The 19,548-nt window shown below is 33.0% G+C and overlaps 4 protein-coding genes across 6 annotated transcripts; 2 read left to right on the top strand and 2 right to left on the bottom strand.

Annotated features, from left to right (window-relative positions):
- The first annotated feature begins 1,050 nt into the window (after positions 1–1,050).
- On the top strand, positions 1,051–4,856 carry LOC100809596 (ruvB-like protein 1). The gene is made up of 12 exons (XM_003531622.4): positions 1,051–1,267; positions 1,384–1,572; positions 1,657–1,788; positions 1,877–2,026; positions 2,201–2,356; positions 2,941–3,075; positions 3,342–3,407; positions 3,493–3,599; positions 4,028–4,127; positions 4,225–4,316; positions 4,385–4,454; positions 4,553–4,856. The coding sequence occupies exons 1-12, from the start codon at positions 1,178–1,180 to the stop codon at positions 4,640–4,642; spliced, it is 1,377 nt and encodes a 458-aa protein (XP_003531670.1). The 5' UTR covers positions 1,051–1,177; the 3' UTR covers positions 4,643–4,856.
- Positions 4,857–6,004: 1,148 nt separating this feature from the next.
- Positions 6,005–7,584, top strand: LOC100809050 (Acyl-coenzyme A thioesterase PaaI domain-containing protein). Of its 2 annotated transcripts, XM_014778367.3 has the most exons (5): positions 6,005–6,079; positions 6,231–6,312; positions 6,596–6,854; positions 6,943–7,083; positions 7,214–7,584. In XM_014778367.3, exons 3-5 carry the CDS (start codon positions 6,678–6,680, stop codon positions 7,370–7,372), a joined length of 477 nt encoding a protein of 158 aa, XP_014633853.1. In that variant the 5' UTR covers positions 6,005–6,079; positions 6,231–6,312; positions 6,596–6,677; the 3' UTR covers positions 7,373–7,584. The 2 variants fall into 2 exon arrangements, with proteins under 2 accessions (XP_014633853.1, NP_001240118.1); NM_001253189.2 differs by having other exon boundaries at positions 6,061–6,312.
- Positions 7,585–7,928: 344 nt separating this feature from the next.
- Positions 7,929–12,770, bottom strand: LOC100808510 (protein NRT1/ PTR FAMILY 1.2). Of its 2 annotated transcripts, XM_041018302.1 has the most exons (6): positions 12,719–12,770; positions 12,457–12,574; positions 12,007–12,224; positions 9,269–9,816; positions 8,956–9,185; positions 7,929–8,880 (listed from the first exon to the last, which is right to left on the bottom strand). In XM_041018302.1, the coding sequence occupies exons 1-6, from the start codon at positions 12,731–12,733 to the stop codon at positions 8,252–8,254; spliced, it is 1,758 nt and encodes a 585-aa protein (XP_040874236.1). In that variant the 5' UTR covers positions 12,734–12,770; the 3' UTR covers positions 7,929–8,251. The 2 variants fall into 2 exon arrangements, with proteins under 2 accessions (XP_040874236.1, XP_003531668.2); XM_003531620.5 differs by having other exon boundaries at positions 7,929–9,185.
- A 3,291-nt stretch (positions 12,771–16,061) lies between these two features.
- LOC100807986 (protein NRT1/ PTR FAMILY 1.2) lies at positions 16,062–19,039 on the bottom strand. The gene is made up of 4 exons (XM_003531619.5): positions 18,666–19,039; positions 18,367–18,584; positions 17,178–17,725; positions 16,062–17,083 (listed from the first exon to the last, which is right to left on the bottom strand). The coding sequence occupies exons 1-4, from the start codon at positions 18,775–18,777 to the stop codon at positions 16,198–16,200; spliced, it is 1,764 nt and encodes a 587-aa protein (XP_003531667.1). The 5' UTR covers positions 18,778–19,039; the 3' UTR covers positions 16,062–16,197.
- Positions 19,040–19,548: the final 509 nt, after the last annotated feature.

Raw genomic sequence — 19,548 nt, 5'->3', positions numbered from 1 at the left:
AATTAAATATATGTACTAAATGGAACTGTTTTTGAGTTATAAGTTGAGAAGCCATATTGACTCAAAAATGCTAAAAGGCTTCTAATCCAAGATGGACTCCTTTTTAATATTCTTCACTCCCTTCGCCAGGCTATCTCTAAGAATATGTTTAATGTTTTTATACTTGTCTGAGTCCACCTGCATTATATCAAGCATTAATTCTCACACAATCCACATAAATAGATAAAATATTGATAAGAACAAATAACCATAACTTACAAGTTCAAAATTTGAGCTTAACATTCTTCTCCAAACTTCAACTTGTACAAACAGAAAGGGACCCTTACATGATTGAAAAGAGCTGGGACTGTCCAGAAGAAAGCTGCCAGTATTTCATGTGGTACTTGAATTTTATTTTGAAATAAAAATGTATATTTATACAATTTATTTTTAAAACAAAGAAAAAGATGAAAAATAGAATAAGAAAAAATGGCTAAATTAGCAAGGAAAAATACTGAATAATACTATATAAAATATTCTATAAAAAGAATAAATATTTTAAAAACATGCTTTTTAATTTTTAACCATCAGCACTCCTTCGGTGGTAGGATTTTGGAAAATCACATTAATGATATAGAATAGAATAAAGAAAAGTAAAAATGGGAGTGTAATGAGAAAAGAAATGGGAGTGCTGCCCAACCTGCTTTATGTAACTGGGCCTAGGTTAGCCAAGGCCGGTGTATTTGTATTCTTCTTCGAGAATTACTATGCGCACCATTCATTTTTCTGTACACCCAACATAAACATATGTAATTCCTATATTACCCTTCTGTAATTGGTTTATGGATTCACAATCATTAAACCAATTACGGATCAGCAATCAGTATGTCATATACGGGTTGCTGATCCGTAAACCACTTACAGAAGGATAATATGGGAATTACATTTGTTGTGCTGGGTGTACCAGCAAAATGAATGGTGTGTGTAGCAATTCTCTTCTTCTTCTCTTCCCTTAGGCAATTGTTGACATGGGTGTATTTTCAGGGTAATTTAGGAAAAGAAAAACGAAAAGAGAGTGGATTAGTAAACAGGGAGAGTGAAAATAGTAGTAGCCTTCCCTTGTGTTCCATAACAAGTGTGCGTTCTAGTTCTTTTCTTCAGTGTCCGCTGCTGCAAAGTGCAAAACCTGAGAGAGAAAATGGAGAAGATGAAAATAGAAGAGGTTCAATCAACCACGAAGAAACAGCGTGTTGCTACACACACTCACATTAAAGGCCTAGGTCTCGAGGTGAGTTCCTCTTCCTCTTCCACATCTTGCTCCTAGTAAGGTGGAACCCTATTGTGTAGTCATGTTCTGCTCTTCAATTTTGAAGTGAATAGTTGGAATTGTTTTTGTTTGTTCAGGCGAGTGGAAAAGCATTGAGTTTTGCTGCTGGGTTCGTTGGACAAGTTGAGGCAAGAGAAGCATCAGGTCTTGTGGTGGACATGATACGGCAGAAGAAGATGGCCGGCCGGGCACTTCTTCTCGCCGGACCGCCCGGGACCGGCAAGACGGCATTGGCACTTGGAATAAGCCAGGAGCTTGGCACCAAGGTTTCTTTCTCAAGACTCTCATTCTTTGTGTTGTGATTGTTACCCCTTCTTGCTGCTTATAATTAAGTTTATTCCACTCTGCAGGTACCGTTCTGCCCTATGGTTGGCTCCGAAGTTTACTCCTCGGAAGTAAAGAAGACTGAGGTTCTCATGGAAAATTTTCGACGGGCCATTGGTCTGCGTATCAAGGAAAACAAGGAAGTATACGAAGGGGAGGTGAGTTTGTAGCTATTCTCTTGTCAAAACTCGGATGTGATTGTGCCTTGTTCATATTGTTGTTTATGTTTTGCTGGTCTTGTTTAAGGTCACCGAGCTCTCTCCAGAAGAAACTGAGAGCGTAACAGGTGGTTATGGTAAAAGTATTAGCCATGTCATCATTGGATTGAAGACAGTGAAAGGAACAAAGCAACTCAAGTTGGATCCTACCATATATGATGCCTTGATTAAGGAAAAGGTGAGGTCTCTAATTTCCTCTTGTTCTGTGTGTGCTCCATTGTGTAACTAAGATATTGCAAGTTATAAATTTCTTTTCTTTATTTTGTATGAAGCTGTTTTAGTTTTGAAGTTGTGTAATATTTGTGTCAACAAATCTGATGTTATGATTGGGGGATTTTTGCCAACATGCCAGATAGCTGTTGGCGATGTTATATACATTGAGGCAAATAGCGGGGCTGTAAAAAGGGTGGGTCGAAGTGATGCTTTCGCTACAGAGTTTGACCTTGAAGCTGAAGAGTATGTTCCACTGCCTAAGGGAGAGGTTCACAAAAAAAAGGAGATTGTTCAGGTATTTAATTTGAATTTGAAGACCAATTTTATGTTTATGCAATACCCCTAAGATTTGCTAATTTAGTATAATTATCATATTTGAATCCTCTAATTGATGGTATTAGAAACTATGTTGATGTCAATTTTCATTTCTGAATTTAACTGTTTTTGTCAATAAAATGAATTCTATAGTTCTACTTCAAGTTGATCTGTGAGTGGTTGATAAATTAAAGCCTAGTCACCAAGCTGGTTCTTGATCCAGCTAGTTGGACCAGACAGTCTGGTCTTGTTTTAATAACCATGGTTGTGACTGCCAAATTTTGTTGCAATTATTAAATTGAAGCCATGTCACTAAGGGGGAAGACAAAACTTTAATCCAGATTTATGCGGACATCAGAATTTTTTATTCTAGATTTCAATTTAAAGGAGATAATTTTTATGTACTTATTTGTTTTCAGAATACTCAAAAAATCTTTGGATAACACTTTTAAATAAAAATAATCAGAGGCTTGTACTGGTGTACTCTGTTTGAATGTGTTCTAGACATTGACTATATTATATATTTCAGATTTCTTATTGTGATTTGTATTGTTGTTCTTAAAGGATGTTACCCTACATGATCTGGATGCTGCCAATGCACGACCTCAAGGGGGACAAGATATTCTGTCTCTGATGGGTCAGATGATGAAGCCCAGGAAAACAGAAATCACTGACAAGTTGAGGCAAGAGATTAACAAGGTATTTTAATAACTTTTGATACAAGTTTGTAGTTTCTTATTTATGGGAAAAATTAAGGGTCGAAAAGTGAGCTTTTGTCTTAGCAATTTGTTCAATTGCTTTTAATTGTCCTTGAGCATATTACTTGTTTCAGATGTTTTATGCATAAATTGACATTGGTGATTAATAAAGTCATACCCATGAGTTCTGACCAGAAAAAACCAAAGGAAAAAAGAAAAGAAGGTACAATATAAAAACAAGAGGGTAACTGTTTTTGTTGGTGGCAGGTTGTTAACCGATATATTGATGAAGGTGTAGCAGAGCTTGTTCCTGGAGTTCTATTCATTGATGAGGTGACCGTATCTTTAAGTTTCTCACCGACTAATGTCTGCAAATACTATTGCATCTAATTAATCAAACTTTAATGCTTTTTTACAGGTTCATATGCTAGATATGGAGTGTTTTTCGTATTTGAATCGTGCTTTAGAGAGCTCCCTATCTCCAATAGTAATCTTTGCTACTAATAGAGGAATATGCAATGTAAGGTATGAATAAACTAATTTTGCTTTTAAAGAAGTTTTGGTCCAGTGGTAAATTTGAATAAATCAAATGAATGCAATGCTGTGATTGATAGCTGGTCATTTTTGGTGTATTATTACCATAGCAGGCATCAACACCATGATTCTTATTTTTTTAATTACCTTTCCTAATTATCTTCATGATATTGAGTTTAGCTCTTGGTCATATAAGACTTCAGTGCTTGTGATTAATAAAAATTGAGAAGTAAATCTCTCTGGTTGTGGACCCTTCTTGATGTTTAGGGTTTATAGTTCATACTTAATTGACAATTTGTCATGCATCAATGTAAACCTTAAGTCAATGGTCATATTGATTAGTTGTTGGATTGATATGGTCCTGTTTTCATTATTTTACAATGCTTAAATTTAAGCATCATTGCCTGCTTTTTATACAGAGGAACTGATATGACAAGTCCTCATGGCATACCTGTTGACCTGTTGGATCGGTTGGTGATCATTCGAACGCAAACATATGGTCCTGCTGAAATGATACAGGTAGTATGGCCTTCATCTTTCTTTCAAATAGATTTCAAAATGTTAAGCATTATGTGTTTGGATATACAAACATACATGCTTCTTAATTGTGGGACAGATTCTAGCTATCCGTGCTCAAGTAGAGGAACTGGTTGTGGATGAAGAAAGTTTAGCTTTCCTTGGGGAGATTGGACAACAAACATCTTTAAGGTTTGGATTCTTGATTGGCTGTTCCTATGCTTTTCTTTCTTTTGTTACTTACACTTGTTGCATATCAGGCATGCAGTTCAACTGTTATCACCTGCCAGCATTGTTGCAAAAATGAATGGCCGAGACAACATCTGCAAGGTAATTATGAAATTGGACCATTTGATGTTCAGCATTTGAAAAAATGTTTACTATGTGCTTATCCTCAACTCAATGAGTCATTATTGTGAAATTTATAGGCGGATCTTGAGGAAGTTTGTACGCTATATTTGGATGCCAAATCATCGGCCAGGTTACTTCAAGAGCAGCAGGAGAAATACATTTCATAATATTGTTTTCCAACTGTTGCGATGACTGTTGGTTGGGTTTGAATTACAACCAGTTTTTGCTTTCGCTTCTATACTGTCTCTTGCATGATTGAGATAATCGGTTCAAGGGCTGTAATTTTGTTACTGAATTCATTTTAGGATTATTTTTCATGATGCTTTTGATGACTGAAAATGAAAAACAGCGTGGAAATGTAATGAGGCAGTTAGTTTCCCATATTTTTCGTTTCTCTGTATTATCTTTTGCTTTTCTAAATTTAGTTCTGTTGATAATGGACTTTAATGTCTTTGGTTTATCCCTTGTACAACTTTCTAATGGCATTTGGAATATTTTACGATGTGCTTAACATGTATGAAAATCCTCGACTTCCCATTTTTTTATAGAAGTTTAGATTTTCATTATATTTCATCTTATTCCTTCTAAGTTTAAGTAGAAGGAAACAAAATAATATTAAATGCTAAAAAAGTGTTGACTATTGTTCTGAAAACTGAATCAGAAAATTGGTATTTGGCGAACGATCAAATGTCCGGTTCAAGGGTATATCACACAATCAGCCTAGAGAAGAATTAGTCAAAAAATTGAAAAATAATCAAAAACTTAAAACAGCAAAAACTGATAAAAAAAAAATCCTGCTTATTGCGAGTCAAAGTGGTTATTAGAGCCTGTTTGGATGAATCCTATAAGAGTTTCTATGAGCTTCTCTATTGACATAAGCTCTTTATAATTAAAGTGGTGTTTACATGAATATTTTTTTCAGCTTTTGGAAAAGTTAGAAGCTCTCGGTATAACTTTTATTGAAGCCACAATTTTCAGCAACTCCAATTCTCAGCTTTTCCTTAAATGTCCTCATGGAAATTAAAAAAGACCATTCATGACTTACACTTTTGATTGCACCAACCGTACATTTTAACTCTAATTTCCCTCTCTCTTAACACAATTAATCTTAATTCTTTGGACTTTTCTTCTCTTTATTACGTTCGATCTGTTTAATCTTTCCTAGAGAAATTTATCTAAACATACTCATAACATTTCATAGCCGTTATAAACTGCTTAAAATATGTTTTGAGGATTTTTTTGATAGATATATTTTGAGAATTAAAAGTAGAGTATTTTTAAATTAGAGAGATGAAAATAAGATACAAAATTTTCCAAGTGCTAAAATTGGATTTAATTTTTTTAAAGAGACCAAAACAAATATTCACCGCAATATAAAGAAACAAAAATATAGTTTATCCTACAACTTGTATATTTACAATATTTCACCATATGGATTTCATCCAATAAAAAAATGTTTGGAAAAGCAGAATTAAAATGCGAGGAAAATGGTATATGTTCCACGATTCCATCCTATTGTATCTTATTTTACACAAACAATTCTTTCAACTAAATCTGGCAGTGTCCCATAAACTTGGATCATTTTCGCTTCTTTTTTATTGCCGGTCTGGTTACTTGTTCATAGGATCTTTTGCTCATTTGCGCATTCTCTTTTCTATTTGATAAATGTCTTCATCAAATCTACAACTTGTAGTGTTTATCGATTGCTTCTGAAATATAATTTGTCTTCTTTTTTGTTCTGCAACAACCAACCAGTATACATATTTCTATTAATCTCTGTTTTGGTAGCAACTTGGAGAACGACAACCTCTCAGCTTCAATTCCCTCTGTCACTAAGGTATGGATCTTTTGCAATTGTATTTCAATTACACTTGCTGTTATTATTTTCATATTCATCTCTGTTATTGATTTCAACAAATCCCAAATATGTATGAGTATAGATTTTATCTGTGTATATGCTCTGCTTTGGTGATATCTCCATTGGTTCGTAGTGTGTTGTTCCTCAACTGGGGTGGTGTTGTAGATAGACCTTATTTTATTGGTTGAAAGTATTGTGACTTTGTTATAAAACAAGGTTTCACGTTTTTTTTTGGGTGAGTAAACAAGGTTTCACTTTTCAGTTGTCACCCCATCTGATACACCCTGAAGAAAGAGTGATGAAGTGAAACTCAGAAAGTTTCTGTTTCTCTCTGGTTTGTGGGCATGGTTGAGAAAGAGATGGAAGATCCCTCTCTTGAAGTGATCCAGAAATGGATAAAAGGCCTGTCAGATGGGACTAAAGGTCAACAGTTAGAGACTTCCACCACAAAGGGTATCCGGCTAGTAAAGGCACACAAAGGTTTCATCCTTTGTGACTTGATCATACACAGTGGCTTGTTGGTAATAAATTTATAATAATCTGATTCTCCTCTTACTTGGAGCATTTATGTTTCTCTTTCATAAAGATTTTTGCTTTCTATGTCTATAGGATGAAAATGGAAATTGGCATGCCAGTGCCATAACAACATTAGTTGACATGCTTGCAAGTTTTGCCTCCTACTCCATTACCTCGTGTCACCAGGTTACTCTTGATTTAAGTATCTCATTCTACTCAACGGCAAAGGTTCAGGTAGTCTTCATTTCATGTAATATCTTTGGTGTTTGTGAAGAAATTTATAGCCTTGAGTCTAATTGTTTCATTCATTGTACCAAAATTTAGTTTGTTTTTTTGGCATGTCTAATTTACTTTTTAACAATAGGAAGAGGTTGAAGTGGAGGCAAAGGTTATAAGAAAGAAGGATGAGTTGATTTCTGTGATTGTGGAAGTCAGGAAAAAGCATAATGGAGAATTGGTTGCTCTTGGAAAGCTGTGGATGGTAGCTAGAAAGAATCCAAAACACCCAGCAAGTAAACTCTAACTACTCCGGTGTTTTATTACTAGGATCCCAGACGAGTAAATTCAGTGCTTCCTCTACATTATTTTTTTTTGCCAAGTTTATTAAACCAATTAGTTAGTTTGTTAACAGTTCTTATATATTCATTCAAAGTCATTGCAATTACTGCAACAACAATGATAATAAGGACAACTATTACTACTAATAATAACGACAATGATGAATAATTAAATAAACCGAGTAGTTGATCTGGTTGATACTCTTTCCATTAAAGTAGACATTACTTTTATACAGTGAATCATATATATTTTTCCTTAATGCACTAAAAGTAAAGTGAACCATTATCTAGTTTTTTGAGTCGATGAATCAATAATATTTGGAATCATGGAAGGATATCGTCTGTGGAAATGATCATTGGGTACAAGGTTACTGTGGCCACCAGAGTCCCCACTGTCATTTTAGAAATTCATCAATCAGAGGATACTTAAAAAAACATTTTTTTTTCATCTGTGGTTTTAATTATCTGTATATTTCAAGATCACTGAGAGTATTCTCAGATCAAATTGTATCGTTTGCAACATTTTAGAATAACAATTTACTATGGAGCAAATATACATATTGGCATACCAACACAGCTTACAGTTTACAGATACACATTAATAGCCTGTTGATATCTGCATCTACTACTAATCAAAACATGAAAATATAAATATGGCTATCCAAGTAGTGTATGTCTTACTAAGTTCAACATCTCAACTAGGCAATCATCGGGTCTTCTGCACAAATCCTTCCTTTTTCCTTTTTATTGTGAACCTGTAGTTCAGTTAACTTTTCCTCCTTTGAGTCATTGTTTTCACTAATCTTGAATACCTTTTCAACAGGATCCCCTATTCATTGTCAAATCTAGTTAACTCTTTTCTCATTTGACCCAAATCCTTCACTAAGATCTACCTGGCTCATATTGCCCAATTGAATTAATACTTTCTCATTTGAATTATTTTCGTCAGAAACATTGGATAGTTGATCAACTGTGGGTACATAAGCCCAACTGCACACTAGATAATACAGTATATTAACAGCAGCCAGTGAAGCAAGAACACAGTAGTACCTGTCATAACTACCCTTGTTAATATTATCTAAAACCCATCCTTGCTTTCCTCCCCTTGAAGTAACATTTTCCACGATGCTGAATATCAAACTAGATAACACATTTCCTGCAGCCATTCCAAGTCCAAAAAGGCAAGCAGCAATACTTGACATAGTTCTTGGAAACTCAGTGTAATAAAACTCATTTTGGCCTATAGCATTGAATGCTTCAGCCATGCCTGACAAGCAAAGTTGAGGAACAAGCCACATTGCAGACATATTCAACACTGCATTTGTGTCATCAATATGTCCCTCCCTGATTGCTCTCCTTCGCCTTGTATTCTCCACAATAGCTGCAGTTGCCAAGTGGAGAAAAGAGAAAACCAACCCAATTCCCATTCTTCTCTTGGCACTGATCCTAACTGGTTTGCCTCTGAGCTTTGATGCTATAGGAATAATGACACGATCATAAAGAGCCACCCATATGAATACCATAAATACGATTACTACAGAAAAAGAACCTGCTGGAATTTCAAAGTGTGAAGTGATATGTCTGTTGAGGGATTTAGCTTGCAGTATTCCAAACGAGCCTCCAATGTTAACTGACATCATGATCCCTGTAGACCACAGTGGAATAACTTTAATAATAGCTTTTAGTTCTTCCACTTGATCTATTGTGCAGAGACTCCACGGATTTGAAGCTGATCCATCAGAGGCTATATCTTTGATGATGCAAGCTTTATTCAGAAACCTAGAAAACAAAGCATTGTCAGAAGTTCGGAATTTTTTCATTCAGTGAATAAGCAAAACATGATAATAATGAGTGTGGTCAACCTTAGTTTGTCAGTAGGAACAACAAGATCAGAGTCCTTCCTATGATGGTACATTTCAGCTGAGTTCCTAGGTGGTAAAGGAAGCTTCCGGTTCTTATAGGCCACGACAATTACTTGTGCTAAGCCAGTGATTAAGCTGCCTTGTATTTTATTCTTTACATAAAGCGGAGAAGCAAGAAAGAAGAAGAAAGTGGACATGAACATAAGTGCTGCTGGAACTCCAAAACCTACTTTCCATCCAAAATGATCTTGGATATATACTATGACTGTGAGGGCAATTATGACAGAAAAAGCTGTAGAAGCATAATACCAGCTGAAAAATGTTTCTAAGGCCCTCTGGTTGTTGGGGTTATCTTTTTTATTCACCTGGTCTGCGCCAAATGCGATGGAGCATGAAAGGCCACCATTTCCAATCGACATGAGAGCAAAGGAAGAGATTAACATTGCCATTTGGCCAGCTGTTGCTGGTTTACATCTTTCAGTTGCAGGGTTGCAAGGAGGAGGCCGAGACTGTGGGATCATCGCTGTTAGACACAAGAGTGCCATTCCCTGTTACCAAAATGATAAAGTTTTAATAAAATTAACTCATTTTAACTTTATTATTTTGAATGTCTTGTAGCCCTCAAGTCTGATCAAGTTTTACAGATAACAGAAAAGAATGTGAAACAGGTTTGTATTTAGTGTTAGACTATTAGTACATTAAAAATATAAAAAATGTTAAGATTGTCTTGTATTTCATGCATCAGGATTCAGGATAGCTTATTTATCTCTTTATATGTCACTTATACGTTGAAAATATTGTATAGTTGTGAATTTATATTTTATCATATGTGAAGTGGCTTCTGGCTTCACATTTCTGTTTATGCAAATATATAATGGAGGTCCAGTGGAATAATCATCGATTAGGCATTTCAATATTATATGAAGAAAATAACTTCTAGTCTCTAATAAAGTTGCACTATTCATTCTTGTTTCATCATAAAAGTATAAACAAATCTCAAACCATATACGACTTACGAGTTACAACTCTTAAACTGGAACTAAGTGGAAGGGACAACTACACAGACCATGCCAATAACCTATGAATTTTCAGAGGACTAGTAAATGCCATGAAGTTTGTTCATAACTAATGTGCAAGTGCAACAAAACTAAATATTTCTTTCTTAAAAAACAGAACTAAATATTTCTTAATTTCTTGCTATAAAAGTATTTTCTTTCTTATAGATTTGAGTGTTACTAGTCAGTGTTTTTATGGTATTAGTTAAAGAACTAAAAAAAATATTTATTATGAACATTATAAAAGAACGTAAAAAAATCATGGGTGGTATAATTCTATCCATCCCAATAAAAATATTTCTCATTTTAATTCCTTAACCAATATCTTAAAGACACCGATTAACATTCATCTATAAATTTATATAATATTCAAAAGTAATGAACCTTAGATGCCTCTTTCCCATTACATCATATCTCTAAAGGATTATGGGTTACTTTCGTAAAGACGAAAGATAGCAGAATCACAGATTTTGATATCCAATAAACTCGATGCAATCAAATATGTTTACGGTTTCAAGAAACAGTGATGTTATTTATTATTACAAAAGCAAAACCACGGGAATTGCACAGAAGTAAAATGGACAATTGTCGTGCACTTATAAAGAAATTTGTTTTCGTAACAAATACTATTTTCCTTTCCATAATATCAAAGATCGTGACAAAACAATAATTATGATCACAACTATAATTTTAAATCCTATACATATCCACCTTCATTAGATGAATTCTGCTCTTGTGGTGCTTAACTTTCAACAAAAAAGTGGCCAACTCTATGTTAGTTAATTCTCTCAGAAAATCCTCCCTCCGCCAACAGAAAGAATAGAAGAAAAAAAGAAGTTATTTCCATCAATAAATTACAATTGATCATTACTAAACGAACAAAAGTAACCACTTCCGAGCAGAGCAAAGCTTACTTAGAGATAGCAACATTGAAGAAAACTACAAACATTTTCCAATTATCACAGCTGTTTTTTGTTTTTTTTTTTCTTTTAAACCGTAGAGTGCATAAAGCCACAAAAAAGTAACCACTTCCTTGTAGAGCAAAGCTTACTTAAAGATAGCAACATTGAAGAAAAAACTACATACATTCTCCAATCGTCTCAGCTGTTTTTTGTGAAACCGTAGGGTGCATAAAGCCACTTTTGTGTCACGAGAAGTAAAAAAGTTATCGGTGCATTTTGTTCCGCACTGCTAAAAAAGCAACTGATTTTTCCTTATTACTACTTTTGAGAATAATTGGATGAGAAAAGGACAAGTGAAGCTCCTTAAACTGAACACTAGAATTGTGAATTTATCAGAAATTTGAGATGAGATACAAGTTATTCCAACTTAATGAGCCCAAAGTTCATAGAGTTCAAGTACAAGACGATTACCATAAAATATTTCATAAAAAATACTCATAAACATGAACCTTTTAAATTTTGAGTTAAAGAATGATATCAAGTTCACATTAATTTATTCATAATCTATTGGTTGAAAATTTCTTCGAAATTTATCCCTCACATGCACAACAATATTAATACAATAAAAGATGATGAATTATTTCTAATATATTCATATTTATACTATGATGTGTGTCTAACAGACTAAGTCAATCTAAACCATTGTACATAACAGTGATCTTAGTGGTGTTTAACAGAATTCAGAAGAGAAAAGGCAGAAAGGAATCTGAAAAGAAAGTACCAGGAAAGAGATGGCAGAACCTAACCCAACAGCTAGGAATCGACCAAGACAAGAATCAGCAATGAAAGCACCTATGAGTGGCGTGAGATTGCTTGTTGCAGAGGATAACAGAAACACCTGAGTTGCTTTGGCTAAATGAAACCTGTAACTCCCCATCAAATACAATATCATGTTCGGCTGAAGACCGATATTCGCCACGCTTGCAAGTGCTTCATTTGCTGCAAACACAACCAAAACCAAAAACAATGAGAATCCATCACCAAACCAAATAGGAGATATAAGGTAAGATTGGTCGGGCGGTTAAGAAAGAAAAGGAAGGAGTGCAAGGTCATGGGTTCAATCATTCCTTCTAACAAAAACTAACAATTAACATTTACCCATAAAAAAAAAAACACCAAACCAAATCCATGTTTTTCTTTGTTATTATGAGGAACAAAACAAAGTGTATACCCATGATGAAAGGCATGGTAACAATACCACCCTTTTTCTTCTGTGGTTGTGGACTGTGTTGAGAAGCCATTTCCACTTCACTTGTACAAAGCTCCATTTCCTTCTCCATTGTTGCCTCCTTCATAATGCAAAGAAAGAAAACACACAGAGCCCTTAAATACTAGCAGTACTCTCCATGAAGCTAAGAAAGATGTCACAGCTTCCGATCTCTGTCTATACTTTATGCTAATTAATAAAAATATAATATAGAACTCCAGCGTACCATGTGAGAAATCATCACTGTCCCACGATATTATGCTATCTATCAATGTCCCACGATATTCACAATGTATGCGTTACATATATAAATGCAGCAGTTACATGTAAGAAATAATCAATCAATCAATTAATTGATATGAATTAAAATAATTAAGTTAGTTAATTTTAATTAATAATATCATTAATTTAAATTATTAATAAATTACTCCCTCCGTCTTAATGTAATTGTTGTCTTAGTTATTTTTTAGTGATCAAGAAAAATTAATAAATAAATAAAAAAATAACAAATTTACAAAATTAGTTTTATTGTTATTTTTTAGTCCATATCATTAATATTATAAGAGATATAAATAGAAAAAAATTAATATTTCATTCAAGTTATAAAGATAATTATTTTAAAACAAATTTATTTTTCTTGTACAATAATTATTATGGGGTGAAGGGAGTAATAAATGTATAAAAGTAAGTGAGTCTCTCATTTATAAACTTTACAATAAATAAAGAGTATAAAAAAGAAATGAATTCTTCTAATTAATCAATGGTGTATTGAAAAGTTTGTATTGAAATTCACTAGAAATCCTAACAGAAGTGTATTAATGGCATGTTTTTAATAAAAAAATCAGCAAAAAATAATGACATGTTTTTAATAAAATCTGATCTTCAAAAAAATGTAATAGTTAACATTTGCCAAAAGAATTAACGATTAATAATTTGAAAATGGGCCAATGATTCTTGTAGTTAAGATAAAAAATTTAAAAAAATGCACACCTATGTGTTTATTATAGTACTGTAGAGTACTTCATAAATTTTACATAAATACTGTATTTTTAAAGCACATTGTGTATTGAAAATAGAAAATGATTTCTTAATATAAAGCACTTTAAAAAATTTAATATATTATATTCTTAGTTTTTAACTACTATTCGTTCGTTACAGTGAAGCTGCATTATATACCAGCCGAACGAATTGGCTAACTATTCAGAAACACTGAACAATTAATGCATGATTTGGGGTCAATGTCAAATAAATGCGCGTATTCCAAGTTTCCAGCTTATTATTATTATTATTATTATTATTTTGGAAACAAGATCCCAAAATTAAAAGTCATAAAACTAAACTTTAACGCGTAAAAATCATTAAAATATATATATTTTTTCATAAACATGATAAAGAAATCAAATTTCTGTTAAGAAACCTAATCATCTATCAAAACTGTGTTTAAACTTGTTGGTTCAGCTTTTTATCCTTTTGGTTTCAGACTGCACGCCTAAAATGGGGCAAATGACATACAGACGGAGCTTAAAGATTGCATCAAGTTGGCAATTGCATATTTGTCAGCATGCAAAAGAATATATTTATATATGCATTTATAGCAAGATTAATCTGATGTGAAATAACCTATGATAACAAGATTAATACAATTTCAGTAAAAAGAAAACAAGATTAATATAATGGTGAAAAATTATTATTACCTATTAAGATGCCCACCCTGGCATTACTTGCACAAGTGAAGTTATTACTCGTTATTCAAATTTTGACTTTTTGATCAAATCAGTGTAGCTTAATTTTAAGTTATAGTAAACAAATAAAAATTGTAAAATTAATGTTTTTTTTAAATACTAACATGGAATTTGTGTACGATTTCCTTTTTTATGCAGACAATTTTTTTCGACTTTTTACAACTACAAATATTTATAAATGTTAAATGATATTGAAATGCATTGATTATTACACTATATATGTTTGGTTGAACTTAATTTTTTTAAAGTAACTATTTCTTAAAAAAATCTACTAAATTCCCTTAAGAAAATCTAATAAATTCGTTGTGTATCTTATGGATGAAATCAATTATTTCTATCGCGTATATATATATATATATATATATATATATATATATATATATTCCTTGATTACATTCTGTTTTGGATATATATAAATTCCGTTTCATTTTCAATTATCTCTAATAAGGATAATTCTTCATCCAAAACATTTCGAAAAAAAATTAAAAGCAAGTTTTGCTAAACAATCTGCCTCTCCATTACATTATTTTTGCACAATACCAAGTCACATGTGTTGAGGCTTTCTTTTTCCCTCAATCATCAAGATAAATCGACCCTCAGTCAACAATTAGTTCCCCCGAATGCCATTAATTCAATTTAATTATTTAATAAACCTTTTTGACTTTTGAAAATTCTTATTTCTTCTTTAAATTTAGAATTAATTTAAAGTAAAAAATAAAAGAAATTAACTTTAATTAAGTTATTTAATATAATTATTTTTATTTAAAAAATAATCTAAAGACTGTATTGCTACTACAAATATCATTTATAAATATAAAACTACTGGAAAAGAGAAGTCTACTTTACCTACAACTTTATGAAAAGGACGTGAAAGCACCTTTGTAATTTAGCTAGTGTTTTGGAATCTTGTGATCATAGTTACTGTCTTTGTATTTTGTGTTTGAAAAGCAAAATTATAGTACGTTTGTCACTTGGGCATTCATCTTCAAGATGCTCACTATATTACTGAAGAGGCAAAGACGGTTGGTAAAAGTATAACTATAAGAGAATAGAAACCGCCCGATTATCACTTTGAATACGACTAACGTTGGTGTTCACATTATTAGCTTTTAGGAAGATATATTTTTTTTAAAAAAAGCTTTTAGGAAGATGTAGTACCATTAACGATTAATTCTTTAAATAAAAAATAATATCAAGAATGCTGATTCGATGCCTTAAATATATTTTTATCTTGTAATTTAATATTATTTTTGTTCTTATAATTTTTTAATGTTAGTTCTTTCAAAATGTGTTTATTTTATTTTCCGTCTTCCAAATATTTTTAGATAGTACTTTACATAGTAAAAAAAAAATGCTTTGAACAATAAAAAGGTATCATCTAAAACATTTTAAAGATAAAAAACAAAACAATTATATTTTATAAGAACTAAAATAAAAAATAATATTTTGAAGAAACAAAAATAAAAAAAACGTTAAATTACATGAATCAAAAATATATTTAAATCTATTTTAATTAATCTTTTACACAAATATTCATTAGAACTATTAGATTTTTTTACAGGTGCTAAAAAAGTTATTAAAAAATTTGGTTCTATTATAATTAATTTTAAATGATTATGATACAAGTTAGTTCACTTCAAAGTATGTGAGCTTATAATATTTAAATTGCTTGGCCAGATAGGTGCCTGGTACAATATCAACTACCGGTTTCAGTTGCCTAATTATAAAGTAGAACAGAATTCAATTCAATTCATGATTGTTCAATTTCAGCTATCACAAAAAGGATTGTTTATGGATGACCCACATAGGAATCGAGGGCGAGGCTCCTTAACAAGAATCTTTCGTTTATTTTTGTTATTGAAACACCAAAACTCATCTAAATCAGTTACAGTTTATGTGATGAAGTTCTTAAAATTTCCTCACTAACCTGAGATACATTATCAAACTGACCCTCAGTCCTGGATTAAATTAATGGCAATTCTTCCTCATTGGAACCATTTTCTTCAGTTACCTTTGATTCTTGATCAGCAGTTGGTCCATAAATCCAACTGCATACTAGATAATACAGTACATTAACAGCACTGAGTGTGGCAAGAAGCCAGTAGTACTTGTCGAAACGACCCTTGTTAATGTTATCTGAAACCCATCCATCTTTTCCCCCTCTTGAAGTAACCTTTTCCACAACACTGAATACCAAAGAAGATAACACGTATCCTACAGCCATTCCTAGTCCAAAAAGGGAAGAAGCAATGCTCGACATAGTCTTAGGAAACTCGGTGTAATAGAACTCATTTTGGCCTATTGCATTGAATGCTTCAGCTATGCCACCCAAGCAAAGTTGAGGGAAGAGCCACATTGCAGACATATTCAACACTGCATGTGTGTCGTTAACATGTCCCTCACTAATTGCTCTCCTTCGCCTTATAGTCTCAACCATTGCAGCAGTTACCAAGTGCAGAAAAGAGAAAAGCAACCCAAGTCCCATTCTTCTCTTGGCACTGATCCTAACTGGTTTGCCTCTGATCTTCGATGCTAGAGGAATAATGAGACGATCATAAAGAGCTATCCAAATAAATATTGTAAATATCATGATTACGCTCATAGAACCAGCTGGAACTTCGAAATTTGGAGTGATATGTCGGTTAAGGGATTTAGCTTGCAGCAATCCAAAAGAGCCTCCAATGTTAAGATACATCAAGATCCCCGTAGACCACATGGGAATAACTTTAATAATAGCTTTTAGTTCTTCTACTTGATCAACTGTACAGAGACTCCACGGATTTGAAGCTGACCCATCAGAGGTTATATCTTTTTCTGAGTCTTTAATGAAGCAAGCTTTATTCAGAAACCTAGAAAAAACAACACCACCAGAAGTTCAATATTATTTAATCCAGTGAGTAAGCAGAAGATAACAATGTGGGTAGTGTGAATATGTGATTCAACCTTAGTTTATCAGATGGAACAACTAGATCAGAGTCCTTGTTACGATGATACATTCCATCTGAGATCTTATGTGGTAATCGAAGTTTCCTGTTCTTATAGGCTACAACAATCACACGTGCAAAGCCAGTGAGCAAGTTGCTGTGTGTTTTATTCTTTACATAAAGTGGAGAAGCCAAAAAGAAGAAAAAAGTGGACAAGAACATAAGTGCTGCTGGAACTCCAAAACCCAATTTCCATCCAAGATGATCTTGGATATATACAATTCCAGTGAAGGCAATTATGACTGATATCGCTGACGAAGCATAGTACCAGCTGAAGAACATCTCCAAGGCCCTTTGATTATTGGGGTTACCTTTTCTATTCACCTGGTCAGCACCAAAGGCCAGGGAACATGAAAGGCCACCATTTCCAATGGACATGAGAGCAAGGGAAGAGATTAACATTGCCATTTGCCCAGGTGTTGCTGATTCACATCTTTCACTTTGAGAATTGCAAGCCGGAGGCCGTGCCTGTGGGATCATGGCTGTTAGCCACAACAGTGCCATTCCCTGTTACCAAAAAGTCAACTTTCTTTTTTAAAACATTAACTAACAGAATCTAAACTAACTTTTAACAACAATAACTAAATGTCAGGTCATCATTTAACAAATACTGAATTACTCTGAGAACATCTAAATCAACTAATGAGTAATGACTAATTTGAATGTCTTTTTTTCTGGGTGAACCAAGGGTATTCCATTCTTCTTTGAGCCAGTTTAATTTTGAGGGACTCATCTCTCCCAACAGACATTTTCTTTTCCATACACATAATCCTAGGGATCGAACCCAGGACCACATGCTTAAGAAACTTTGTTATTTGCCAACCATGAGGCACTACATTGATAACTAATTTTAATGTCAGGAGACATAAGGTTGGTTGGGTAGTTAAGAAAGAAGGAAAGGAGGGAAAGGTCGCGGGTTCAATCCCTCCTGCTAACAAAAATTAACAAACTAACAATTAACATTGCTGATAAAAAAAAATCTAATTTGAATGTCTTGTAACCCAATGGACTGAATGATTTTTTCCCCAAAATAGAAAGGGAAATTGAAACGCTAAGATTGTGTTCATAATGAAATATATGGAAGTTAAATTTAGAGAATGACATGACATGGTGATTGTGGTGAGGGAAAAGGAATAGCTTATACTTACCAGGAAAGTAATGAAGGAACCTAAACCAACAGCGAGAAAGCGACCCAGATAAGAATCAGAAATGAAGGCACCGGGAAGAGGCATGAAATTGGTGGTGGCAACTGATAAGAGGAGTATCTTGGTAGCTTTGCCTAAATGAAGATTGTAGTTTCCCATCAAATACAATATCATATTGGGTAGAAGCCCCAAAGTTGCCACCCTCGCAAGTGCTTCATTCGCTGCCATTCATTCAGATAAAGTCAACACCCAAATCTAACAGGATCTGAGAAAAACATAGTCCGAGGTTGAGGGACACAAACCTATGATAAAAGGCATGGTAACGAGGCCACCCTTACCACACCTTTGGGGTTGGGAAATAAGCTGAGAACCCATTTTGGGTTGAGCTGAAGAAAGTTCTACTTCCATCTCCATTGATCAGCTACTGTTGGAGTTTCCTTCTTCAACCCTTTTCCTAATGCAACAACAAAGACTTAGTACAAATGACACACATCTCCATCTACTCGCCACAGCTTGCCACCTCCTTCTATCAGACCCTCAACTCAATAGTCATCAATGGCCAACAAACCCTCTCTTCTATGCTCCCATCATAAAGGCTTCAGATTATCAAGTGTTGTCTCAATTTGAATGTATTGATAACAATGTGTTCTAATAATTGATTGTTCGGTACGGTAAGAATTTGTAAAATTAAAGATTTAAACTTTAAATACTTTTTTCATACCTTCACTTCAGCATTTCATCCTTTTTTTTTATTTGTGAAATATGTTTATTTTATTTTTCATCTTAAAGTATTTTATATAGTTTTAAAAATTAAATTTTTTATTATCTAAAATACTTTAAATATAAAAAATAAAATAAATATATTTTATAAGGATTAAAATAAAAAAAATACAATATTAAGAATTAAAATAAAAATTTAAATTACAACAATAAAAAATGTATTTAATTCAAAATTAAATTCTTATAATTATAATTGTAAATTATTTAAATCATAATTAAGAGACTAGTTTAAGAATAATTAAAGAAATTTATGTTAATTAAGAAAACTAGTTTGTATTTAGTACCTAGTATTATTTAAGTACACGAATCTCTTTTTTTTTTCTTTCAATTATTCGAGATAGGAGGGAGTAAGATTTCACAACAAGTTTTTCATGTAAACATAAATGTAACACAAATTTTTAAAAT

The sequence above is a fragment of the Glycine max genome, chromosome 8, assembly GCF_000004515.6.
Source record: "Glycine max cultivar Williams 82 chromosome 8, Glycine_max_v4.0, whole genome shotgun sequence".
NCBI lineage: Eukaryota > Viridiplantae > Streptophyta > Magnoliopsida > Fabales > Fabaceae > Glycine > Glycine max.
The sequence above is the reverse complement of the archived record's forward strand: the minus strand, read 5'-3'. Positions and strand labels throughout refer to the sequence as shown.

Coding starts and splice junctions, on each gene's coding strand:
- LOC100809050 (XM_014778367.3), top strand. CDS start 6,678: ATGGTTGAGAAAGAGATGGAAGATCCCTCTCTTGAAGTGATCCAGAAA. Junction 6,855..6,942: donor TCATACACAGTGGCTTGTTG/GTAATAAATTTA, acceptor CTATGTCTATAG/GATGAAAATGGAAATTGGCA. Junction 7,084..7,213: donor ACTCAACGGCAAAGGTTCAG/GTAGTCTTCATT, acceptor TTTTAACAATAG/GAAGAGGTTGAAGTGGAGGC.
- LOC100809596 (XM_003531622.4), top strand. CDS start 1,178: ATGGAGAAGATGAAAATAGAAGAGGTTCAATCAACCACGAAGAAACAG. Junction 2,357..2,940: donor AAAAAAAGGAGATTGTTCAG/GTATTTAATTTG, acceptor TTGTTCTTAAAG/GATGTTACCCTACATGATCT. Junction 4,128..4,224: donor GTCCTGCTGAAATGATACAG/GTAGTATGGCCT, acceptor ATTGTGGGACAG/ATTCTAGCTATCCGTGCTCA.
- LOC100808510 (XM_003531620.5), bottom strand. Junction 12,225..12,456: donor TACCATGCCTTTCATCATGG/GTATACACTTTG, acceptor TTGTGTTTGCAG/CAAATGAAGCACTTGCAAGC. Junction 9,186..9,268: donor GTTCCTACTGACAAACTAAG/GTTGACCACACT, acceptor TTTGTTTTCTAG/GTTTCTGAATAAAGCTTGCA.
- LOC100807986 (XM_003531619.5), bottom strand. CDS start 18,777: ATGGAGATGGAAGTAGAACTTTCTTCAGCTCAACCCAAAATGGGTTCT. Junction 17,726..18,366: donor GTTCCTTCATTACTTTCCTG/GTAAGTATAAGC, acceptor TTTTGGTAACAG/GGAATGGCACTGTTGTGGCT. Junction 17,084..17,177: donor GTTCCATCTGATAAACTAAG/GTTGAATCACAT, acceptor TGTTTTTTCTAG/GTTTCTGAATAAAGCTTGCT.